General features: G+C 36.6%; 1 protein-coding gene and 1 non-coding gene across 4 annotated transcripts in view; one reads left to right on the top strand and one right to left on the bottom strand.

The window, feature by feature from the left end:
- The window catches only part of MNS1 (meiosis specific nuclear structural 1), a 137,217-nt gene that overhangs the window by 36,391 nt on the left and 74,217 nt on the right, over positions 1-26,609 (bottom strand). For 2 of the 3 annotated variants that reach the window (XM_064485568.1, XM_064485569.1), the window contains 2 exons: positions 11,166-11,387; positions 2,419-2,546 (listed from right to left, as the gene is read on the bottom strand). In XM_064485568.1, the coding sequence (XP_064341638.1) occupies positions 2,419-2,546; positions 11,166-11,387 (350 nt within the window). Of the gene's footprint in view, positions 1-2,418; positions 2,547-11,165; positions 11,388-12,389; positions 12,971-26,609 lie in introns of all 3 variants that reach the window. The other variant, XM_064485570.1, reaches the window with a different exon arrangement.
- On the top strand, positions 22,622-22,691 carry TRNAP-AGG (transfer RNA proline (anticodon AGG)). Its single transcript has one exon. It is a non-coding gene; the product is annotated as a tRNA-Pro (tRNA).

Below are 26,609 nucleotides of genomic sequence, written 5' to 3'. Positions count from 1 at the left end.
ATAACTGAAAAATTGTGCTCTACACTGGAATTTGACACAACATTGTAAAATGATTATAAATCAATAAAAAATGTTAAAAAATAAAATAAGGAGACTAATCTTGATATAGGTGATTTTTAATTAGTTAGGATACACTTTAAGCACCATAGCAAACATTTCCTTGACTTTAGACCTGCCAATACACTGATTAGAAAAATGGACCATTTCTGCATGTCAGTAGAAATTTTATCACGGCTTATGCACAAAATAAAAAACTTGTATCAATTTTAACACTGCTGAGAGGAAACATAAGTCTATGTGAAAGAATACTCAAGGAATGACTTCTGCCTTAAGCCTGAAGAACATTTCCACAATGTATAGAGTTCTAGGGTATTGTTTTCTTTCCGTCTTTAAGTCTACTATCTTCCAGTTTCTGCTATTGCTGCTCACACTCATACTTCTGCCTGCTGCGCCTCTGAAGATGAATAGTCTTTTCCGTGTGACTACTTTTGTGATTTTTATGATTTTCTCTGTTGCTGGATTTCAAAAGTTTGACTTAAACACAGATGTATTCTTATTTATTTATTGTGTCTTAACCTGTGGCTTTATGTCCTATCCTACATTATTTTTGGAAATTCTGTATCTCTTTGAATACTGCTTCTGCACCATCCTCTTTCATTCCTACTACTAGGATTAAAATTATACATCTGGTAGAACGTGCCACCACAGCCACTGCCTCTTTCAAAGTTCTCTTTTGTATTTTTCTATTCTTTTGTCTATGCCTTATTCTGGATATTTTTCACTAACCTGCTCACACAGTATCTCTTCATCTGTTTCTATCCAGTAAAATCTAATTAAATTCCGGATTATTGAAGTACAACATACACTAAAGTGCACAAATCTTAAGAATACAGCTTATAGAACGATGTTGAACACCTTGCTATATGCTTACTGGCCAAGCTCTGCTTCACTTAACTCTCAGCCATACTTTTGCAATCTGCAGAAACTTCCAGGAGAAATGCAGCTACAAATTCCAGGCTCACCATTCCAGTTTCCTTCCACTCCCATACCTTATTTTTACACCTTTTCCTAATAGGCTACTCTAGGAGGGAGCATTAATCTGAATCACCCAGGCTGCAATTGCCAGAAGTGAAAAGCTCCTATATTTAACTCTTAGAAGTGAACTAGACAAAGACATGATGAAATATTTACTTCATCTTCAGATAATATAAAACCAGGAGTGACAGCTAACAGTGACAGGAGAATTAAGATCCAAAACGACAGTCTGAGACTAAAACAATGTGAACACATGAGCAGTAATTCTAAATCTTTTTTATTTTTCAAAGAATTAGCAACCCCTTAGAGAATTTGATAAAAGTTGTGGACACAGGAAAATACACATGGGTGCATCTGCCAACCATATAAATATAACTGAATGAGGCGTAAAACCCCTGAAGCTCATCCATGGGTTATACAATATTCTACAGAAGGCTTGCTCAGTTAAGATAAAATGTATTAACTATCAAAGTAAATTTCTAATATAGTCAACTACATAAGTACAGAATGGGCATTAAGTTAGCTTGAGTTTAATCAAAACTGTGACAGGCTGCCACTAAAAAGTAATCTGATCTTAGGCAATAGTAAGAAACATATTCTAGAATGATGTGGTTAAGAGTCCCTGATTAGGGGCACTCAACAGTACCCAGCAGTATTACCGACAATTATGGGGGCAATATTTTGTTAAGGAACACCAAAAATCTATACGTCTACAGAAGAGAACCAGGATGGCAAGGAAATCTGAAACCATGTTATATAAGGAATAAATGAAGGAATGAGCGATACGTAATTTACAGAAGAAAATGTTCACTGGTTTCATAAATATGAAGGGGTGTCCTCAAGAAGAACTCAATTTATTTCTTTTGCAATTAGATAGTAAACTGAGATAAATGCATGGAAATTACAGGGAAATTAATTGAAACAATAGGAGAAAAAAAGGATTATTCAAAGTTAGGGCTGAATGAAAATCAAAGCTCCTATCATAATCACTAGAGGTGCTGAACCACAGCTGACCAACTGCTTTCCAGAAATACTGGACGAAATTTACGTAGGCGCATAAAATTAAATTAGGTATCATCTAAAATTTCTCTTAAGAGAAGGATTCATGAATCTTTTTATAAGAGGTCATTTTAAAAATTATCTTTAGAGAAAAGAGTAGAGGGTATTGATATTGATTTTCACCCTAAATATCAACACTTAATTTCTATGAATACAACCTCTTTTCTCAAATGAATACATATAGGAGTTAAAGCAGTAAGTAATTCCAGGCAAAATATTAACTAAGTACACTGACACAAAGACAGATATTTCACTCTCAGGTGCCAAGAATTACGTAACATTTTCAAGATAAATATTAAATAAAATTTTTGGAAGCCAAGATACCTGTTTTCTCTTAATTGTTGCCTCATCTTCTCATCCTTTAGACTCTCGTGTTTCAGTTTTGCCAATTCCATAGCCAGTTTTTCTTCTTGTTCAAGCTGGAGCTCCCTCAATCTTTTGTTTTCTTCAGCCTAAAATTTAAAAAATATATATTAAGTCTAGTCATTTGTCCTCCAGAATCAGATTTATTTAACAAGGTTGAATTTATTTGTTTTATAACAGGAAACTGCAAATGTCTTCAGAGCAGCCAACTATTTATGTTTCGTTTTAAAATACAAACTGTTACTTCAAAAAATACTTTCTGAACATTGTATCATAGAAAATTTCAAACATCACCAATAGTCAGAATACTGAACCACACCCTTCGGCAGCCATCACTCACCTCCAACAGCTGTCAGTATGTTGCCAATCTTTTCTCTTCTACTCCACTCATACTTTTTTCTGTTCTTTTTTGCTAGAATATTTTAAAACAAATCCTAGATATGTCATTACCATGTAAATAACTCAATACTGATATCTATCTGACAAGAATTTCTTCTAATATAACCACATCATTAACAAATTTAAATAAATTAACAATAATTCCTTAGTAAGGTCTAATACCTTGTCCATATATTCAGGTTTCCCAAATTGTCTCAAAAAACTTTTTTGTTTGGTTTGTGCAAATTAAAATCCAAATAAGGTCTACAATTTTATCTAGTTATTATTTCTCTTAAGTCTATTTTTTAACAGTCTCCTCATGCACACAGTACCACCCCACCTGCCCACCCACATGGCACTGATTTGTTGTAGAAATTAGGACATTTGTCCTACATTCTGACTTTGTTGTTTCCCAGGGATATCATTTATCTTGTTTCTCTTCTGTATTTCCTGTAAAATGGTAGAAAGATCTAGAGACTTGATTAAATTCTGTATTTATTAGTGAATAAGTACTTGAAAAGATGTTCAACATCATTAGCCACCAGGAAATTCAAGTTAAAACTACAATGATACATCACTACATACCTACAGAAATGGCTACAATAAAAAATAGTAGCAAAACCACATGCTGTGAGAAACTGCATTACTCACTGCTGGGTGGGAATGTAAAATGGTAGTCAGTCTGGAAAACAGTTCAGTAGTTTGTTACAAAGCTCACCTGCAACTACCATACAACTCAACAGTTGTATTAAAGTATTTATCCAAGAGAAATGATAACTTATGTTTATTAAGAAACCTGTACCCAAATGTTTATAGCAGATTTATTCAAAATAGCCAATTGGAAATACCTAGACATCCTTCAACAGGTGAATGGTCAAAATAAACCGTGGTATATCCCTACCACGGAACACTGCTCAGCAACAAAAAGGAATGTGTACTGATACAATTAACAATCCGGATGAATCTCTAGGAATTATGCTGAGTGAAATAATCCAACTCCAAAAGATTACATACTGTTTGACTCCATTTGTATAATGTTCTTGGAAAATGTTCTATTATAAAACTGAATTATAATTCATATAGCATAAAATTCACCTTTCACAATTCACAACTCAGCGATTTTGTAGTATATTCCCAATGTTGTGCAACCATCCTCATTACCTAGTTTCAGAAAAAAAAAATTTAACAGACTATTTTTTGGAGCAGTATTGGGTTTCTAGAAAAACTGAGAAGAGAGTTCCCACACACCTTCTGCCCACACACATGCACAGCCTCCCTCACTATCAACATTCCTCCCCACCAGAGGGTACATGTTACAATCAATAAACACACTGACACATCATTATCACCCAAAGTCCATAGTTTATCTTACGGTTCATTCTTGGTGTTACATATTCTATGGGTTTGAACAAATATACAATGACATTTATCCACCACTACAGCATCATACAGAGTAATTTCACTGTCCTAAAAATACTCTCTACTCAGGTCATTTATCCCACCCTCCCCAAATCCCTGGCAACCACTGATCTTTTTACAATTCCTCATAGTTTTGCCTTTTCCAGAATGTCATATAGATGGAATCATACAGTATGGAGCCTTTACAGATTGGTTTCTTTCACTTAGTAATACACATTTACGGTTCTTCCATGCCTTTTCATGGCTTGATAGCTCATTTATTTTAACATTAAATAATATTCTACTGTGTGGATTATTTATCCATTCACCTACTGAAGGACATCTTGGTTGCTTACAAGTTTTGACAATTATGAATAAAGCTGCTATACACATCCATGTGCAGGTTTTTGTATGGATGTAAGTTTCCAATGTTACAGAACATTTTTTTTCACCCCCCAAAAAAATCCCATACCTGCTAGCATCACTCACCATTCCCCTTAACCACTAATCTACTTCCTATCTGTACAATTTGCTTATTCCAGATATTTTACTGAAATAAAATCATAAAATATGTGGCCTTTTTGTACTTGGCTTCTTTCGTTTAGCATAATGTTTCCAAAGTTCATCCATGTTGCAGCACATATCAGTAATTCATTCCTTTCTATGGCTGTATAATACTCTGTTGTATAGATAGAAAGCTACACATGTTATAAACTGTATAGAACTAAACACACACAAGTAAAACTGGGGAAATCTGAACAAGACTGGTGGATTGTATCATTGCTGATATTTTGTTTGTGATCTTGTACTACTGCAAAATGTACCACTGAGAGAAATTGGGTACAGGGTATATAAGATATCTCTGTATTCTATCTTGCAACTGCATATGAATCCACAGTTATCTCATAAAAATTTCAATTAACAAAAAGCAACAGCAAAGACTGGTGAGGACACAAAGCAACTGAAATTCTTACACATTACTTGAGGAAATGCAAAACAGTATAGTACCTTTGGAAAACAATCTGGCAGTTTCTTATGAAAATGAAACCTACACCTGTCATACAACCCAATCATCTGACTCTGAGGTATGTATCCAAGAGAAATGAAAATTTTTGTTCAGAAAAAAGTTTTAGGCAGTTTTATTCACATTTAACAAAAACTGTAAGCAACTCAAATTTCTTTCAACCTGTGAATGGATAAACAAATTGTGATACATCCATGTTATGAAATACTACTATACTACTCAGCAATAAAAAGGAATGATTCATGCAACATGAAATATTAAATTTGTTTTGCTAAGTAAAATAAGTCAGACCCAAAAGGTGACATTTATATAATTCCACCTATATGATACTATGGAAAAGGTTAACCTATTGGGACAAAAAAAGGAATCAATGGTTTCCAGGGATTGGGGGTGGAGGTGAGTGGTTGACTACAAAGGAACAGCATGAGGGGACTTCTGGTGTGATGAAATTGCTTTGTATGACACTGTAATGGTGGGAACAGAAATCTATGGATTTGCCAAAACCCATAGAACCACACATCACAAAGAATGAATTTTATAATATGCAGATATAAAAAGAAATCAAGTACATCTACACTATGCACTACTACTCAATAATAAAAATGAATTAACCACTGATATATCCAACAACTTGGATGAAGAGCATTCTGCAGAGTGAAAAAAGCCTATACAAAAGGTCACAGACATATAATTCCACTTATGTATGGATTGTTTATATAACATTCTTGAAATGACAAAATTATAGAGCTGGAGAACAAATTAGTGGTTGCCGGGCATAGTGGGGGTTGAAGGGAGTTTATGACCGTAACAGGGCAGCAGGTAAGAGAACCTGGTGGTAATGGAGTAGTTGTGTTATCTTGAACGAGGTGGTGGTTGCACAAGTCTGCACATGTGATAAAATAACATAAAAGTATATATGCATAAGGTGGAAATGTCATTTTACAGGGTTGATATTACACTACAGTTATGTAATATGTAACCAATGGGGGAAACTGTTCAAGGGCACAGTGGACCTCTCCATATTATCTTTGCACCTTCCCAAGGATGTGTAATTATTTCAACATTTCTTTAAAAAGAAATCAACCAGCTGCGGGGGAGGGGAACAATGGAATGCAGACTGTGATAAATTAACTGTATTAAAAATCACATAACCACAATGAAAGAGACAGGTAGGAATGGACATAAGTAACTTTGTAAGTGTTTAACTAGATATTGTAAAGCTAAAGATGAAAAGAGCTACACTCAAATCTGTATTATAGTAAGCTCACAGGGGTGCAGCTGAAATATTTGTACACTAGGGTTCAAAGAATAGGTAAATATATTGTAGACAATGAGAACCAGCTTTCTTTTTGTTGGGAGAATGCAATCACAATGGAAAAGACTAAAATGAAACCTGCGGTGCCAGACTGGAGTCAGCAGTACTAATGCAGACTCATGGTTTTCTATAAATAAATAGATAGACACTGACACAAAAGTAAATAGACATATGTGTGCATTGGTTAGTTTACACTTATTTTCTAGTTCTTTCCACCTAGAGGGAGTAAAGCAGTAAAACTTCAGTAATAATGTACATACCTATCATCTTGGTTTTTAAATACCACTGTCCAATAAAAGGAATCAAGTCTTGTTGGAGAATTGGTTGATTCCAAGGCCAGGAAAGAATAATCTGAGCCTCAAAAATCTTGTGGTGCCAGAAAACAAGTAAATGCAAAAAAACAAACAAACAAAAACAAAAAAAAGGTGGAGCATGTTAGAAAGACACAGGAGACAACTTGAAGAGTTTCCAAAAGATAAAATTGGAACAACTGGGTCAACAACAACAAAACAATAATAGTACTGGATTATAAGAAAAATTTTTTTAAATTGATGAATCCATACTGATATAAATAACTGAATATATAGGGGAAAAAAGCCAACTGTATCTTATAGGAAAATTCCAACTAATAGATGAAGAAGGAATGAGACAAAAAGAAAATTACCATTAAAATCCCAAAGTAACAATTGCTGAAGGCAAGATTCACCAGTGAATGCTAACATTAGTGGGCAAAATGTTTGAAGAAAAACAGAATATTTCCATAGTCTCAAAGCAGCCCCTTCAAAATATTTAGCATTTACAAAATGTAAAATAATTCTAAAGTAGAAAACTTTACAGAGGAGAATCCTGATAGATACGGCATTAACCAAGTGATCAAGGTTAAAGTCAAGAATAATACATATCAACATCATGTACCCCCAGTATAAAATGAAAAGGGCATTCAGGTCCCCCAGTCCGTTGGTTTTAAGTTAATCAGAAGGGAGAGTTTCCTGGGCAGGCCTGATTTAATCAGGTGAGCCCTAATAATGACAAGGAGTAACTAAAGTCATTGCCTTGTGGACCTTAGAGAAGCAGACTGCATGTGTAGAGAGTCATGTGGCAGGGAATGTCAGCAACCTCTGGGAGACGAAAACCTCAGTCTTAAAACCACAAGAACATGAATTCTGCTGACAACTTAAATAAGCTCAGATGAGACCCCAAGATCCAGGTGAGAATGCATGCTAGACAACAGCTTGATTTCAGCCTTGTGAGACCGTAGACAATCCATGCCTGGACTTCTGAGCTACAAAAGTTGTGAGGTAATAAATGGGCGTTGTTTTAAGCCACTAAGTTTGTGGTAATTTGTTACACAGCAACAGAAAATGAATATAACAAATGAACTATATATAGTCTTTAAAGCTGTCAAGGTCATGAAAAACAGGAAAAAGGGAGGAACTTTCAAAGAATGGAAGAGACTAAGGAGACCTGACAACTAAATGCAGTTTGTGATCCTGGAACAGAAAAAAGACGTTAGTGGGAAAACTGATGAAACCTGAGTAAATCCCATAGTTTGGTTAACAGTATTGTTGCAAGGCTGATTTCTTCATTCTGGTAATTGTTCTATCATTATGTTAGATGTTAACATAAAGGGAAGTCAGGTCAAGGGTACACAGAAATTTTTACACTATTTTTGCAACTCTCTATAAATCTAAATTTATCTGAAAGAGTTAAAAATATGCATAATTCCAAGTTCTGTCTACTGGGTCCAATGATAAATCAAGAATAATAAGCATATCTAACATCCAAATTGTCTCTAAACATTATATCCACTAAATGATAACAAAGCTCCTTGGTACAATGGCAATTCCTTGTGTGAAGCAAGAAATTTATAAGATGAGCCAAGTATCAAGGTTTTCCAGAGAAAAGAGAAACTATAAAAAGGAATAGGATCAAGTCCCAAGAGCTGCAGGGGGAGCTGGAAAGCTGGAAACTGAGGATAGCCAATGGTTTTAGTCTAGGTCTGAAGGACTGAGAGCCAGTGATGTAGTTACTGCTGAAAGCTGGCATGCTGGAGACTCAGTAAAAGTTGATGTTTTGGTTCAAGTGTGAAGACAGGAATAAAGCTAATATCCCAGTTGGAAAGCAATTGAGGAGGAGCAGTTTCCTCTTAGCCTTTTTGTTCTATTCAGGCTTTCAGCTGATTGGATAAGGCCCACCCACATTAGGGAGGAAAACCTGCTTTACTCAGTCTACTATTTTACATGTTAATCTCATCTAAAATGACCCAAAATGTTTGCCAAATATCTGGGCACCTCATAGCCCAGTCAAGTTGACACATAAAATCAACCACCACTAGCCTGTAACATTTTGTTCTGACAAAAAGCAAGGAAGCAATCACAGACTAATGGAGTCTTGTCAAAAGGACACAGAAACAATAAAAGGGTCATCGGCCAAAGGTAGGACAATTTGAGTGTGAAAAAAAAAATAATAAATGCAATGAATTCAAGTATATAAAGGCCTATGAGGCCATAAAGATACATATATATTTTTAAGTCCAAAGCTAAAGAAAACAAAATGTAAAAAAAACCAACATAGGCATACACCAATGTTAGTAACTAGGGCACCAGTTTTTCCTCTGAAAATTCATTATTTATCTCCCTTTCCAGTAAAAACTATCTCAGGGTACCAAATTACCCTACGTGATGAGGGAAAGTTCTTTACAGAGGAATTTCAGCTCATTAACTGTGAAAGAACAACAAAATTAGAAAATCAGTGTTTTGCCACCCCCTAATGAAGAAAAAGATTCATTGGTGAAAGCACAGATTAAAGTTTGATGGGGATCTTTACAATGAAGGAACCAGGCTGTCTCACTAAATCCATTTTCAACATTAGCATCCGGAACATGGAACAAGCAGACAGCATGTGCCTGCTGGTGGCATACAATACCAAGGACAGCATCACCATGGAGTGACTGTCCAAAAAGTTGTACCTAAATCTAATCATGCCTTCAGGGCTAAATTCTATTCAGAGGAAATATAAGAGATAGGGGAACACAGTAAAGGAACCACTGAAGAGGCAAACAGACAAATTCAGAAAGTGGAATGTCCTATTAAACAACTGGCCTAGCTTCTTTAACAAGTTAAAAACATCAAGTTAAAAAAACAGCACAAGGGAAGGGCTGCTTTAGATTATAAGGAAACTGACATAACCAAATATGCTGTATGAATCTTGTTTGGATCCTGATTCAAACAAACCAACTGTAAAAGCAGTTTTTTGACAGTCACAGAAATTAGATTATGGAATGGAATTAAATGAGACCTAGAATTTATTGATAATTCTGTTAGGTAAGATAGTGGCATTATGCTCCTCCCATGTAAAAAAAAATCCGTATTTTGTAAGATGTATACTGAAGTATGCAAGAGAGTTGATATGATATCTGGGATTTTCTTTAAAATTAAAGAAAAATAAGAATAAAGAAAATGGGGAAAAAAAACCTAATCCCTAGTATCTTCTTGCTTAGGGTTAAAAAGTCATGTCTAAGCTTCTGGAATCTGGAACTCAGAAGGGTGAATACTACTTTTAAAACTTGTTTCTGCCATTTCCCACAATATCTTACAAAATGTTGAACATACAGCAGGCACTCAAAAAATACTGAAATATCAGAACACCTTTTTCACATTTATGAAAACTCATTTCTTTATTTACTGGTTTCTCTTTTTCTACCTCCTTCGTCCTTTAAAATATTCAGAAATTTCCACTGAAAAGTTATCTCCAAACTTCAGGAGTTATATACACACATATTGTACCTGAATTCTTCAAGACAGTATTTCAAAAATCAAGAATACAAGTAAATTCCTAAGTGTTGATTTTCTATCACTTAATAGTGTCCATGTTTAATCTCAGTAAATTCAAAAAAGCTTTTTTTTTTTTTTACTTTTTTTTTAGTATAGTCAGTTACAATGTGTCAATTTTTGGTGTACAGCACAACGCCCCAGTCATGCATATATATACACACATATATTCATTTTCATATTCTTTTTATTAAAGGCTATTACAAGATAATGAATATAATCCCCTGTGCTATACAGAAAATTTTTAATCTATTTTTATATATAGTGGTTAACATTTGCTGATCTAAAAAAGCTATTCTTAAATTTTTGTCTTTAGAATTTTATGAAAAGCAACAGGATTACTAATGTGAACAAAACTGTGGAAGTCAGTAATTATGGATTTCATATTTATGAAAAAACCTGAGTGCATACTCTGTTCCAGGTAATATTCTAAGGGCTTTGCTTGTATTAATTCATTAATTATTGAAACAATCCTATGAAGTAGGTACTATTATTATTCCTGTTTTATAGACGAGGCAGAGAAAGTAAGAGCAACTTACCCAAAGTTCCACAGGTAACATACAGCAGTGCTAGAATTCAAAGACACACAGTCTAGCTCCAATACGCCAGCCCTCTACCACTACACTGGGCTGACTCACACTGAGGCATCATTTGCCTGATGCTGTTGTCTATCTACTCAATTCCAGTATTAACAGCTGGCTTTCACTATTTCCAGGGAGAAAATGAAGAAAATGACGACATAAAAATGAATGATAAAATTTACCTTTTGAATGGCCTCTTCCATATCCAACTCAAACTGTTCATTTTGTAATAATCTGAGGATCCTTTTGCGTTCAGCACGGTCAGCATTCTCATTCTGCACCCTTTGGTCCCGGATTTGATTCTGTAGCTTTTGTAGTGCCTCGATATGCAACTTTCTGCAGTCGTTTACATCTACTAATTTCTGGTGCCTTTCACTGAAGCTCAAAGTTCTTCTGTTGGAAGCCTATGAAAGATGGGAAAGAAGAGAAGGGAAGAGAGTGGGAAGAAGGAAGAAAAAGAGAAAGAAAGAGGAAAGGAAGAAAAAGAGAAAGAAAGAGGAAAGGAAAGAAAGGGAAGGAAAAGAAAGGAGAAAGGAAGAAAAGAGAAAGAAAGAGAGGGGGGAGAGAAAGCGAAAGGGAGAAAGGGAAAGAGAAAGAGAAAGGGAGAAAGAACAAAGAAAGATTAGTTTGCTTTGGTATTCCAGGATCTAATTTTTTTAAATATGTTGACGGAGCACCAGAAACAAATGAAACAAAGATAGCTAACAGTAAGAAACGAAAGGCTTTTGGTTTCCTTCCTAAATTCATAGAAATATACCATAATTTTAAAAACTGAATGTGGTAGATAAATACATGATATATCAATAAAGATATACCAATGAAGCAGGTAGTATTAGTGTTCTCCAACTTAACAGGCATGAAAAGTTAAAGCAACGACCCTCAGCTGACAAACAGCCGCATTAGGATTCAAAGACGTGCAGCTGAGCTGTATAGACCCAGCTCTTTACCGCTACGCAGGGAATGCCTCTTTACCCCCTGTCCCGCTTCCCGCTTGGCCACACAGTGCTGTTTCGACGCATCTCACGTTTTTCTAATACGGACATAATAACAAGTTAGCCAGCTGCTATTTATTCATCCGCGCTCTCCTGGACTTTCACTTCCACTCTTTTGTTCCGCGGCTCTTAAACATTTCCCAAGTTTCCAGCAACATGGGAAACAAAATTTTCACCGAGCACATCTAACACAGTGGGGGAAATGCAAAAAAAAGAAAAAAAGGAAAAAAAAAAAGGCTGGAAGACGCCACGAGCGTCCCTTAAAATAATAGCTCCTGAGGCTTCTGAAAGCAAATACGAGTTTCCCACTTAATTCTCAAATTAGGCACTTCAAATCCTTCTTTAGAAGCAGGCTGGTTCTAAACTACAACGAAATCAACAAACAAGTATTTTCGAGACCTCCATCAGGCTCACCATCTCGGCAGACGGAAACGCTCCTCTCGCTCCCGCGACCACCAGCCGCCTCCGCAAGGCGAGACCCGCGGCGCTCTCCCGTGTTTATGCGATTTCCCGGCAACCGCCTCCGCGGCGTCGCGGCGTCCTAACGCGACCGGCCCGCGAAGGCCGCCGCCTCCCATTGGACGAAGCTCTAGCCAACCGGCGTTGAGCTTCCTGGGAGGCTGGCAGGGAGGCTACTTCCATAGGGCTACAGCGGACAGGCGGGAAGTCCGGATCTTCTGCCCAGGTGCAAGCCCTTAGCAGTTTGTTAGGAGCCCAAGATCTCCCTCAAGCGGCTAACTGTGGGTTGGTGGAGTTGGGATCCAAGTTGAGATGTGGAAACTGTTTACAGAGAAATACGCCAACTCCTGCCTAAGACATAGGGCCAAAGTCACTGTCCACACGCAGGACGTACTGCAGCCTCAGTGCCTGTTCTGCCAGGGTTGCTGACCGCCTTCGTCCGCAGCAGTGGGAGACACGTTCACGGTCTCTTTGGCTGAGTAACTCACTGTGGGTAGCGCGTGCTTTCTGGAGACTTCTCGCCCCCTCCACCGAAGCTATTGGCAGATTGGAGAGATAAAATACATGGGTCACATGGGTCTTATTTTGCTATGTAAAATACATGGTCCAGGTACTAATAAGAGAACAGATGATGGCCAAATTTGGTCAGGTTTATTTTATTGGCAGGTTAGACACTGATGTCCGTTTTAAGTGGAAGAATTTAAGAACAGGAATGGCTCAGAGAAATTAGTCAAATATGTTGATTTTAGAAATGACATTTAGAAAAAACCTGTCAAAACTTAAAAAAATTATTTTAAGGCAATGCGCATGAGAACTTGGTTTGTGCTATCTAATTTAAAGTCCATCTTGCATAGCAATATGTCTGCTTAAAGATAAATAACAAGTAGGACTTCTGATATCAACTCCAAAATACAAAATGCTTGGAGGTTATCACTTCCATCCTTACCTACCAGAAAAAGCTGGAAAAACTAGAAACTAATGACTTTTCTTGCATTCATCATAGAACTGAGGTCACAGGGCAACCCACCACCCTGAAATCTGGAGAGAGGTAAATCCAGAGTCACAGTCAAGACCTGCTTACCTGGAGCAGAAGCCCCTGAAGCCATCAATTAGGAATAATGAAACGGTAGTTTTGATTGATTGCTGGAGACTGGGTGTGGACTCGCATCAATGTAACTAGTGGAGACTGCAGGGCTAGGGAGGCCCCTACACTTCCGTGGGTTTTTGCCTCCAGGAATCTCAGCAGGTTCTCACAGTGAAAAAACAAGAAAGATCTGTGGCCCTGGCAGGGTGTTAAGAAGAATCATTGTGAAATACGCCCAGAGCCTTCTCCATAATAAAGGCCTGCTTTCCTGAGGAAAAGATTTTACCAGGACCTTAGCCTTATCACACCTGGGGCAAGGACGGTTCTCTGCCCAAAGCCTCCTCCAGCCGTCCTGACTCATCTGAGTGGAGAGAGGGGATCTGAGAAATACTTGTGTAGGTTACAGTCCAAGGAAACAGCTCGACCAACAGTTTGAATCATAAAATCATAGAACACTTCCCCTTTCCCACACTTTCCCAACACACCAACAGTACTCTAGTATAATAACAGTTAGTTACAGCTGGAAGTGCTTCACAACACACACTCTAACAAGGAATTCTTAGGGAATCCAAAGACAACAGGAGACAAAAACAAAAACATTAGAAGAATTTGAAGTCTCTGGAATGTAAGCTACAACAAACATTAAATACAGCTCAACTCCTAGGCATATAATTACAAAACCTCTCTCACTGAAGCACTATTAACCTCAGTTCGTTACCCAATATAACATGCCCAGCTTTCAAAAACAAATTAAAAGGCTAAAGGCAAATTGTTGAGAGGCAAGGGAAAACACAGTCTGAAAGGCAAAGAAAGCATCACAACTAGATTCAGCTATCACACAGATTTGGGATTACACAGGCATTTAAAATAACTATGGTTAATATGCTGAGGGATCTGATGGAAAATATGGACAACATACAAGAACAGATGTGTAATGTAAGCAGAGAAATGGAAACTCTAAGAATCCAGAGGAAAGTCTAGAAATCAAAAACACTGTAACAAACGAAGAATGCCTTTGATAGGCGTTATCAGTAGGCTGGACACCACTGAAGGGAGAATCGGTGAGCTTAAAGATATGTCAATAGAAACCTTCCAAACTGAAATGCAAAGAGATTAATAGCAAATAGATAACCCTAATGAGTTTTTAGACCTCACCTTAGACTCACGTTGTTCTCCAATATTAGAAGAGGACTTGTGCAAGTGTGTGTGTGTGTGTGTGTGTGTGTGTGTGTAGGGGAAATACTTTCAATGTTTCTGGCTTTTGGGAGTCTTATAAAGCTTGTAACTACAAAAGTAAAATTGACTACAGGATGTGTGCAGTACAAAATATTTTGAAACCAGGTTGCAACTATTATTTGCATTTAATCCCCTGTTAGTCTAACAACTTCCACAAGAACTCTACAAAAATCACGGCTCATGTATAGCTTAAGGCAGCCTCTAGTTAAACCTTGTTGGCTGGGCTGTTAGCAGATGTTTTTTTGTTGTTTTGAACACTGATGTATCCCAAGCATTTAAAACAGTGTTTGGCATACAGTAAGTGATAAATAAATATTTGTTAAAGAAATGATTGAAATTTTATGACTGTTATGCACATAGGAGAAAGCTCAACCAGAAATAACTTTGAAGAAATGTTGTTCTTCATGAGTTAGAGTTTTATCAATTTTATTTATATTTTCAAAGAGTAAACTTTTTGTTTTATTCATTTTTTCTATTTTTTTAAATTTCCAAGTCCATTGTTTTCTGCCCTTACCATCATTATTTTCTTCTCTGTTTGCTTTGAGTTTAATTTGCTCTTCTTTTTATAGTGCCATAAGGTGGAATCTTAAATCTTTATTTAAGACTATTCTTCTTTTCTTTTTTTTTTAATTAATGGATGTACTGGGGATTGAACCCAGGACCTCGTGCTTGCTAAGCATGCATTCTACCACTGAGCTTTACCCATCCAAGACCATTCTTCTTTTCAAATATAAATGTATAACTTTCATTTCCCTCTAAGCCCTGCTTTAGCTGCCTTCCACGGATTTTGATATGTTGTGCATTCTGATTTGTTCAGTTCAAAATATTCAGACTTCATCTTTGCCTGTGAATTATTTAGAAATGTTTTGTTAGATTTCCAAACATTCAGATTGTCCAGGTATCTTTTTTGTTGTTGTTGTTATTGATTTCTAGTTTAATTCCACTATGGTCAGAGACCATACTATGTATGACTTCAAATCTTTTAAATTGGTTGAGATTTGTTTTATTGTGCAGAATATGGTCTGTGCTTGTGAATGTGTCATGTGTCCTTGAAAAGAATATGTATTCTGGTGTTTTGGGTGAGGTGTTCTATAAATATCAATAACATCAAGTTGGTTGAGAATGCTGTTCAGGTATTCTGTATCCTTACACCATTTCTATCGATTTGCTTTATTAAATAAGTTACTGAGAGGAGTGTTGAGGTCATCAAGAACAACTGTGGATTTGCTTATTTCTCTTTTCTGTTCCTTTTTGCTGCATGTGTTTTAAAGTTCTGTTGTTCTATTTAAGATTATTACTATGTCCTGAAAACATTTTGAAATGACCCTCTTTTTCCCTGGTGATATTCTTTGGTCTGAAGTCTTTTTGATATTAATGCAGGCACTCCAGCTTTCATGTATCTAGTGTTTACATAATATACCTTTCTTCATGCTTTTATTTTTAATCTGTTTTTATATTTAAAATGGTTTTCCCATAGATAGCATACAGTTGGATGGTGCTTTTTTATTTAACTTGACAATCTCCATCCTTGAATTGGTCTGTTTATGCCATTTACATTTACATATTGTTATTGATATGTATGGATTGAAATCTACCATTTTGCAAATTTTTAAATATTTGTTGCATCTGTTATTTATTTACTTTCTCTTCTTTTTCTTTCTTCTTTTAGATTATTTTTTTGGTTCCCTTTTATTTTCACTATGAGCTTATTATTTATACTTATTTATTTTTATAGTGATTGCCCTAAGAGTCACAACATACATTTAAATATACAAATGCTGTATTTCTGCCTCATTTGTTGTGTGTAAACCTTACAACAGTTTAATTTTAATTCCTCCACTCCATCTTTTGTGCTATTGTTAACCATACATTTTACTTTTACATAGATAGGTCTGCAATATACAGGTTTCCACATATGTTAGATTGTTTGATATTGTCTCAAAGCTCTCAAATGCTCTGTTTTTCCCCTCCTCTGATTTTTCTCTGTTTGTTTTTCAGTAGGAGTAATTTTTATTGCTACATCTTCAAATTTACTCACTCTTTCTTCAGCTGTGTCAAGCCTTCTGATGAGCCTGTCAAAGGCTTTCTTCATAGTCATCACTATATGGTTTTATCTAATGCTTCCATTAACTCTTTCTTGTAGCTTCTATCTTCTCAGCTAAAAAAAAAACCCATCTTTTCACATATACTGTCTACCTTTTCCATTAGAGACTTCAATATATTCATTATAGTACTTACATTTTTCTGATAGTTTCACCATCTGGGCCATGAGTTCTAGTCTGTTAATTGCTTCATATTTATACACTTTTTACAATTTTTTTTCTATTTTTTGTGTGTGGGAGGGGGTCACATACTTTTTGACTGAATGCCAGACATCATGTTTTAAGACAGCAGAGACTGAGGTAAATCACATTTATGTCTGGAAATAAGCACACCTATTTATTCTTCTCCTACAATTAGTGTAGGAGGTTGGGTCCATATAGCCAGAAGCTGAACATGATTTGAACTTTGTGTTACTAACTGTGCTTTCATGCACCACCACCTTCACATGTGTCTAGTGTTATCTTGTGCTTATGTGGGGGTTGGTTTTCCAGACAGCTTTTCTCAATGTTGCTGACTCACCCTTAGCTTTTGGCCTTCCCTGTGTCCCTGTGCGTCCCAGTGGCTCTCTCCAAACTCTGCCTCCTCCCCAAGCAGTAGACTACTGTTCTTCATTGTTCCTGCTTGCTATCCAGGTGGTGGGAGGACGAGGTGTTCTCCGTCATCCTGGACCAGGCTCAGCATTTTAGACAGGTCCTGACACACTAGGGCTCTGGTTTAGGGGTCTCATGTATTGGAAAAGCTTTTCTTAATGGTAAGTATTCACTCTTTTCTTCAGGCCTTTAAATAAAGTCTAAAATCCTCAACCTGACCTATAAAGGCTTGTATGTCTACCCTCTTCAGCTTTCTTCTTCAAACTTTGGCCAAAATGGACTTCTCTGAGCTCTGCCCTATCATAGGGCCGTTGTAAGTGTGGGTCTCTGCCCTTAATAAGAGCATGGGATGACTGCAACTCCACCAGCTGTCTTGCTGATGAGATAACACATGCCCTGGATAGCAGAGCAGAAAAATGGAAGGAGCGTTGGTTCTCTGTGACCACAGAGCTGCCACATGAGCCCTGGGCTGCCTAACTCATTACCTCGTGCCAGCTGGAAGAAAATTAAACTAACTTGTCTAAGCCCCTGTGTCCTCTCCTTCACCCAGGATCCTATTACAGTTAGCCAAATGCAGTTTGTAACTGTTACAACCACTATCTCTGTTTAATCTCACTGGTGAAAATGATAAAGAACAATAAAACCTTTTGATGCATTAACTGCCTTTTTAAATAAATGTTTGATTTTAGAAAGTATTAGTAGGTAGAGTGGAAAATCTCCAATTTCCTTTCTCACATTTTCCCCTCTCCCTTCTTTATCTTCTAGAAGTGACTAGCCAGTTCCCTTCCCTGAATCCCTGCGATCTCAGAGTCTCGATCACAAGTTTCGATTCTTGGTTTTGTTTTCCTAAACATCCATGTAACATGTTTGTCTAGTAATTTGATAATGCCCAGAGTCATGGTATTTACAAATTGGATAAGCATGCCTTTTATATGTTCAAATATTTCATAGATAAAAATGTTGAATGACTGAGAGAACACAGAATCCTGACATGCACCGCTAGAGTCTCTCTCCAGGTGGGACTTGATCAGCCAATTCTGACCGTGATCACTCACATATTTACCAATGCAACACTTTACTAATACATGACCGGTATGTCTATACCCTTCTATAAGAATTTACTGGGGGGAATTCTCCAAAAAGACTTATCTAAAGCCTAGATACTTCATGATTTCTTCATTTCCTTATCTACCTAATTTAATCTAATTGATTGCTTGGCATCCAAATAACAAATTCTTTGGTTGCCTAGATAGATTCAGGTCAACATTATTTATCTGAAATGCTCATAGACCAATGAATATAAATCTTTGAAACATTAACAGGGTACAAATCTGATCATTAGATGTTTAGATGCTTGATAAAAGTAAGCTGTAGCATATACAATGGACTTCTAAATCACAATAGTATGCTAGTTTTTGCAAGGAAATATTTGTAACTTTAACACTACTCATTAATCAACTATACAAAGTATTTTACTCATCAATACATGGATTATCTGTTTCATCACACAGTTAAATATATCAATACTATTTGCTTCTTAAAACATGCAATAAATATTTCAGAACTCCAAACACAGCAGTAATTTAAAGGCATTACTAATTGTCTAAACTTACCAAAATGTGGCTAGCACAGAGCCCTGAACATAAAATAGCTTAATAAATATATATTGAAGGATTAACAATATATTTAGAATGCAGTGATTTGAGTATTAGAATGATCAGAAGGGTGATTCAGATGAGGAATCTATTATGTAATAGAAGGGGAAGCACTGCTTTATACAAATAAACTAAGGGGAAACCATGAAGGTGATCAGAAATTATGAGAGACTAAAAGAAGGATTTGTGGAATGGTTGTCATGCTTTTAATCACAATAGGATTCTGACCAAGTAGAATTCAAGCTCTCAGTCATAGAATACTCACACTGCACTCCCAGTTGCCCTGGCAATGGGAGCTCCACCTTAAGATAATGGCATTATAATAAGAACAGAGTGTACTAATGAATAAACAGTGATTAAATGCCAAGTTAAAACATGCAAATTCACCTTGAAGGAAATTCTGTGATAAGGTATATACAGTTGACCCTTGAACAATAAGGGTTTGAACTGCAAAGGTCCACATACACAGGGATTTTTTTAAATAAATATACACAGCACCACAGGATCACTGGTTGGTTGAATCTGTGGACGCAGACCCATGGATACTGAGGGCCTGGATGGGACTTGGGCATCTGTGGATTTTGGTATCCAGGGCAGATCCTGGAACCAACTCCCTGAAGATACCCAAGAACCACTGTAGTGGCAAAGACTGAGACCGTGAGAAAAAGAATACAAAGCATGAATAAAAAGCTTCACTTGAGCTGTGAAAGAGTCTGGGAGCTGCAAACCTTTTGCTCTTGTCTCTGTCCTTGGGTCACTCATCACATAACTGCATACGAACATTACCTCTGCTGCTCTACTCATGAGCAATACTGTCTGAGAGGAACAGAGAGAAGGTTCCCCTCTCGGTGTTATGTATAAATTGAACTGAGATGAAGCCTGCTGCAGATTTCTTGATACAACCACCTTCCCAAAGGGTTAGGCTCCTTGCAGTGAGAGGAAGAAATGAGGACCAGTTCAGGATATAACACATTCAATAGTGGGGAATTTGTTAATTCCTAATAGTGAAATGTCATGCAGCATTGCAAAGCATCCTAGCAAACAGGAACGCTTTTCAGTACTTTTCACTTCTCTGAGAACCTCTGGCTCTAAAAGGAATTTTAGTTATAGTTCCTTGTGTCCAGTCCACATATGGGTGTTATAGAAAGATTCTACAATAAGGTATGCAATTTAAAAGGGAGTCTGTCAGAGAAAAAGATTTTTGACCTGAATGTTCATCTAAAGCAAAGTCATATTTAATCAATTGCAACAATTAGCTGCTTTTACCTGAAGAAAATTACCCTATTTTTTTAATAAATAGACTTTGCTTTTTAGAACAGTTCTAGGTTTATAGAAAAATTAATAGAATACAGTTCCCATATGTCTCCTCTTCCCTCCACACCCACATAGTTTCCATTGTCATTAGTACCATACACTTGTTACAATTGACGAACCAATACTGATACATTATTCATTAAGGTCCATAGTTTACATCAGAGGTCACTCTTTGTTTTGCATAGGTCTACATGGGTTTTGACAAGTGTATAATGACATGTATCCACCATTACAGTATCATAAAGAATAGTTTTTCCGTGCTCTAAAATCCCCTGTGATTCACCTATTTATTCCTCCCTCCTTCAACCCAAACCCCTGGAAGCCACTAATCTGACTACTGTCTCTATGGTTTGCCTTCTCCAGAATGTTATATAGTTGGAGTCATACAGTATGTAGCCTTTTCATACAGACTTCTTTCACTTAGTGATAGGCATTTAAGTGTCCTCTGTGTCTTTTCATGGCTTGATAGCTCATTTATTTTTATCACCAAATAATATGCTATTGTATGGCTTTTTAAAAAACAATTATCACATTTAAAGATTTCTCATCATAAATTATTACTACCATCAATGATATTTCATTGTTAAGGAAGGATTTATGCCCTCCTAGAATTAAGGAGAAATCTTCTGGTTCATTTCCCTTTAGAATATAGCTTTTCATTTACAGGTCTAGACTACAGGTCTAGATCATTGACGGGAAAGAGCTTTCCCTAATAATAAATGATGGATTATACTGATTAATGTTCCCCAATAGTTACAACACAACAGGGTTGAACATATCAGAGTTGCTGATCTGAAACAGGGCATGTTAATAGGCATACACTGTAAGTCCTAACTATACAGTAGAAATTATTTACGAAATCATATTGCTTTATAAAATGAAGCAATTAGAACAAAACCATTTTTCTTTTGTTCAGAAAAATGCCCAAATCTAATCTAATTTGCTGCAGCTGGACACCACCTGCAGATGACTGTTTAAGTACTCTGAACATTACACACTTATCTTTTAAATATTGATAATGCCATTTTTCATTTCCTCGACATGAAATCCCACAGGGAATAATTATGCTAATAAACCTTAATGATTCTTGCAAATAAATGATCAAACCAAATTGCTACTGTTGATTTATATTAATGGATGCCTTTAGGACGAGATTTGCCAGTACAGTGCTGCCTCTTGAATCTCAGTTCATCTTATTTAGCTGAAGAGTGTTCATAGTTTTGTTAAATAGATGAAGTGTTTAAAATATAATGTGTTTGTGCAGTTCTTACACTTCATAATGTTCAAGCATTACCATCTTGCCTTGTGGCAAATCTGCATTTAATGGTTTCATTGTATATAACTTCCTTTGGTACTTTTCCTCTGTTATAAGCAGTTAGGAAATGACTGCTTTCTGGTTGAGTCAGAATAGGCCAGCTTCCATATGTTGAATCTGATTTTTCATGAAGATAATAAAATCTGTTTCTGGATATTTTAGCCCCCATCCTCTGGGAATCACATTGACTCTGATGATGTGATCAAGTGTCAAATAACTGTTTAGGGGGGAAGGGGGCACTACTAAAATGGCTTATTTGTTGCCCCATTTAAACCTAGATTAGTGGGTCTCCTCCTTTTCTCCTCTCTCACTTTCCCTCTTGCTCTGGAACCCGCACCAAGTCCACAGGGACCAGGAAGTTGCTGACTATGTCAATTCTAAAGTAGAACTGGAAAATAACGGCAGAATTATACGCTCATCTCCAGGGCTGGGGAACACTACACAGAAAGAATGCTTATCCATTGTGGATACGAACACAGGTTTATATGGGTAATTTTATAAAGACTCACTTCTATTTAAAGTGCCATATACCTAGGGGAAAAAATTACCTTCATCCAGATAATTGCCTCAATTGTCCATTTTTTGTGCATTGACTATCAAATTCCAAACATAAGAGAAAAACAACATGGAAACACAACAGGTATAGGCACAAAACTGAATGAAAGGGATGTAAATTAGTAGTAAAATAGAGGACTAGCCTATATACAAACTCGTGTGTACACTAACAGGGCATGGAACTTGTGATGTGAAATAACAGTTGCTTAGGGATTTGTCATGTGGTGCACAGAGACTGTAATCTGGTTAGTGATGAAGCAAAGATGACCACATTCAATTCACTGTGAAGAGCAGAAGTGTCCCCTTCTGAATTATAAAGCTCTTATTGTAGGGAGGGAAATAGCTCAGTGGTTGAGTGAATGCTTAGGATGCATGAGGTCCTGGGTTCAATTCCCAGTATCTCCTTTAAATAAACAAATATTAAAAAAGAAAAAAAAAAAGCTCTTACTGATTTTTAAAAGCATGTATATACATATTAATACATATGTACATATATATGTAAACTACTTTTATAAAGGTATTTTTTTTTCATTTCCTAACTTCAGGAAAAGTGCCTAATTTGATCAAATTTGGCCCACTTATGGCAATTTGTTTCTAATTAAAAATCAACCAGACGAAAAAGTTGTAACCCATTAAATGCATTATTTTATTCATTGTAGAATTTTCTAATTGAGCAAAATAAAATGGGAGTTGATTTAAATATGCAATGATAAGGGAATGATTAAAGTAAATGGCAGTGCATCAGCCACACACCCAGAGAAATGTGTGTGTCTGGAGGGCCAGAGGGCAGGCTAGGGAGGGGTGCTTTCCGGGGAGAGGCTAAGCAGCCTTGTAGGAAAGGAGAATGACTGGGCACTCAGAACCTGGGGAGTAACTCTAAGGTCTTGGGGGAAGAAGAGGGACACCATAACCTTCCAGGAAGAATGGTAGATGATGAAAGCAGCTACCTGCAGAGAGAGAGAGTCAAAGAGCCCCAGCTGGCTGCGAGCACTTGGAGCAGAGCAAGGAGTATTGGTACAAGGCCATTCATGCTGTTCTGTCCTCAGCCCCAGCCCTGCTAGGTCCAGTGCTGGGAGAGAGGGAGCGGTGGGGGTGGGGGGAGAGAGAAAGAGAAGTTGTATTGGTTAAGTGATGGAGCTAACAGACATGAATAGCCCAGAAATCCTTTAACACCTTACACTGAGGTAACAGGTGACAAAGTGTATAAGGAAATGGGGCAGAAAACATTTAGCTAATATTAGAAAGTATTATCTACCTTATCATTTATTGAGCACCTACTACATGCCAGTCACTTCAATTGTTTGTAATCATTAGAACAACCTAGTTCCAAGCAATAGAAATAAAAGCAAGAATAAACACATGGGACCTAATTAAACTTACAAGCTTTTGCATAGCAAAGGAAACCATAAGCAAAACAAACCGACAACCTATGGAATGGGAGAAAATATTTGCAAAAGATGAGACTGACAAGGGCTTAATTTGCAGAATATATAAACAGCTCATACAACTTAACAAGAAAAAACAAACAAACCAATCCAAAAATGGGCAGGAGACCTAAACAAGCAATTCTCCAGTGAAGACACACAAATGGCCAATAGGTATATGGAAAAATGCTCAATATTGCTGATTAGCAGAGAAATGCAAATCAAAACTACAGTGAGGTATCACCTCACACCAGTCAGAATGGCCATCATTCAAAAGTCCATAAACAATAAATGCTGGAGAGGGTGTGGAGAAAAGGGAACCCTCCTACACTGTCGGTGGGAATGCAGTTTGGTGCAGCCATTATGGAAAACAGCATGGAGATTCCTCAAAAGACTAAAAATGGACTTACCATATGATCCAGCAGTCCCACTCCTGGGCATATATCCAGAAGAAATCCTAATTCAAAAAGACACCTGCACCCCAATGTTCACAGCAGCACTATTTACAATAGTCAAGACATGGATACCACCTAAATGTCCATTGACAGATGACTGGATAAAGAAATTGTGGTATATTTATACAATGGAATACTACTTAAAAAATAATACAGCAATGCCATTTGCAGCAACATGGATAGACCTGGAGATTGTCATTCTAAGAGAAGTAAGCCAGAAAGGAAAAGAAAAATGCCGTATATCACTTATATGTGGAATCTAAAAAAAAAAGACAAACAAACTTATTTACAAAATAGAAACAGACTCACAGACACAGAAAACAAACTTATGGTTACCAGGCGGTAAGGGGGTGGGAAGGGATAAATTGGGAGTTCGAGGTTTGCAGATACTAACTCATATATATAAAATAGATAAACAACAAATTTACACTATATAGCACAGGAAACTATATTCAATATCTTATAGTAACTTATGGTGAAAAAGAATATGAAAATGAATATATGTATATTCATGTATGACTAAAAAATTGTGCTATACACCAGAAATTGACACAACATTGTAAACTGACTATACATCAATAAAAATATATTTAAAAAAAAAGAACAACCTAGTTCATTTTACATACACAGGAAACAAGATTCAAAAGATTAACTTGCCAACTTCACAGAAAGAGCCAGTAGTGGGCTCTTTTCATGATCACAAACAGCATTTGAACAGAAATAGAATACCCTGGGAAGTATTAGAGTGCATCAAATCTAGTAAGATAGGTATTATTTTGTGAAAGTTTTTAGCGACTGAAAGAATGCATGTATATATCAGCTCATGATGTAGAATGTGTTTCTTACTATGTTTAAGGGCAAAAAAATTTGAAAACTACTGAATTAGATCACATTGCTTCTCTTTTCCAGTCTTAGGGAGATGCTCTTAACTTCTGAATTATAACAAATTTCTTATTTTAGTGAATATTTCGCACAAACTATATCAGTCCTTTAAATGATTATGGATTAGTATATCAAAGTGATCCCCGTTTATTCTTTCCTATGCAAAACTAACTTTCAGTTTTGTTAAAATATGTATTATAAGTAATGACTATAATAAAATTCATCATATAATCACAGATTATATAACAGTTTATACACAATAAAATATGTAATATCCTAATGGTATTCACATTTTGCAATATATGTTCTGCACAGTATTCACAGAACAATAATAGTAACTATTTATTGAGTACCCAGTACTGGTTGATTTGTGTCCAGATAAGGAAAAACAATTATGTTTTTTTCAGAGGCAGAAACTTCCTCATTTTGGAAATACGCGGAATGCTAGGGGAAATTTAACCAGGCATAAAAGGCGATGTCTAGAAAAAAAAAAGAAACAATAGTTTCAATCCTAATTTTAGAAGCAGTCAGTGCCAAGCAATCCAACTTCAGATAAGCAGATACGTTTATGGGAATCCTTCCATCTAACCCACTCCCTGGGGACTGTCGGTAAGCTGACTGAATCTGCTTGGTCTTCCGTGCAGTACTTCTTGCCCACACACCAACGTGGGGCTCAACACGTAGAGGGAAAACCTTTGTCATCACAGGTCTCATTATATAAGATACTGCTGGGAGAATGACAGAACAACCAGAAAAACAAGGTGACCATGGGCTTTAGAAAACATCAGTCACGTAAGTAGCCAAAAAAGAAAGAACAAAAGCGTGACAAGTCAGAAGTGAAAGAACATACTTCCTTGCTTCCTATGATTACCTCATGTTTCATTGGATCTCTAGTTATTTCTATACTAATATAGCCACGGCAACAGTTATCCAGTGTACAGCTCTCCATAATATAGTTCTGTTCCTTAGGGTTTTCCTTTCCTAGCAGATATACCTAAGAAATGGCAAAATTATAACCCACTAAGGCTAATTCAGCCCCTAGTTCTTTAGAATCCATTGTAGTACCCGGCATCTGGTGACCTGAATTGAGTTTATGTATTTTACTGAATCTACCACACAGCAATGGTAGGATACACCATTATTTTATTCATCAGTAAAGAAGAAAAAACTCTGCCATTTTAATTGGCATAGCATCAATTTTAAGATCTATCCCAACTTCAGAAAGGTTAAAATGCAAAAAAAAAAAAAAAAAGTCTACCTTTGAATCTATTTTTCATGAGGGAACACAGTTAAGGAATTGTAATAAACGGAAACTACAATAACCAAACAGAAACTGTTACTGCGAAGCCTCTATCAGCAGAGTACAATCCTAATTCTTTCTCAAATCATTTATTTATCCCTCCTTGGTATCCAGCAGGGAAATTGCTATATTCTGCATCAGCAAGAGTCTTCTGAGATGCAGATACCAAGACAGAATTGGTTGGTCAGGACGTTTGTTTTGGGAGGGTCTATAAAGGATAGAGGGGGAGGGGTAAATAGAGGTAAGCAGGGAGAACCTTCAG

This window comes from Camelus dromedarius, chromosome 5 (genome assembly GCF_036321535.1).
Source record: "Camelus dromedarius isolate mCamDro1 chromosome 5, mCamDro1.pat, whole genome shotgun sequence".
Taxonomy (NCBI): domain Eukaryota; kingdom Metazoa; phylum Chordata; class Mammalia; order Artiodactyla; family Camelidae; genus Camelus; species Camelus dromedarius.
The sequence above is the reverse complement of the archived record's forward strand: the minus strand, read 5'-3'. Positions and strand labels throughout refer to the sequence as shown.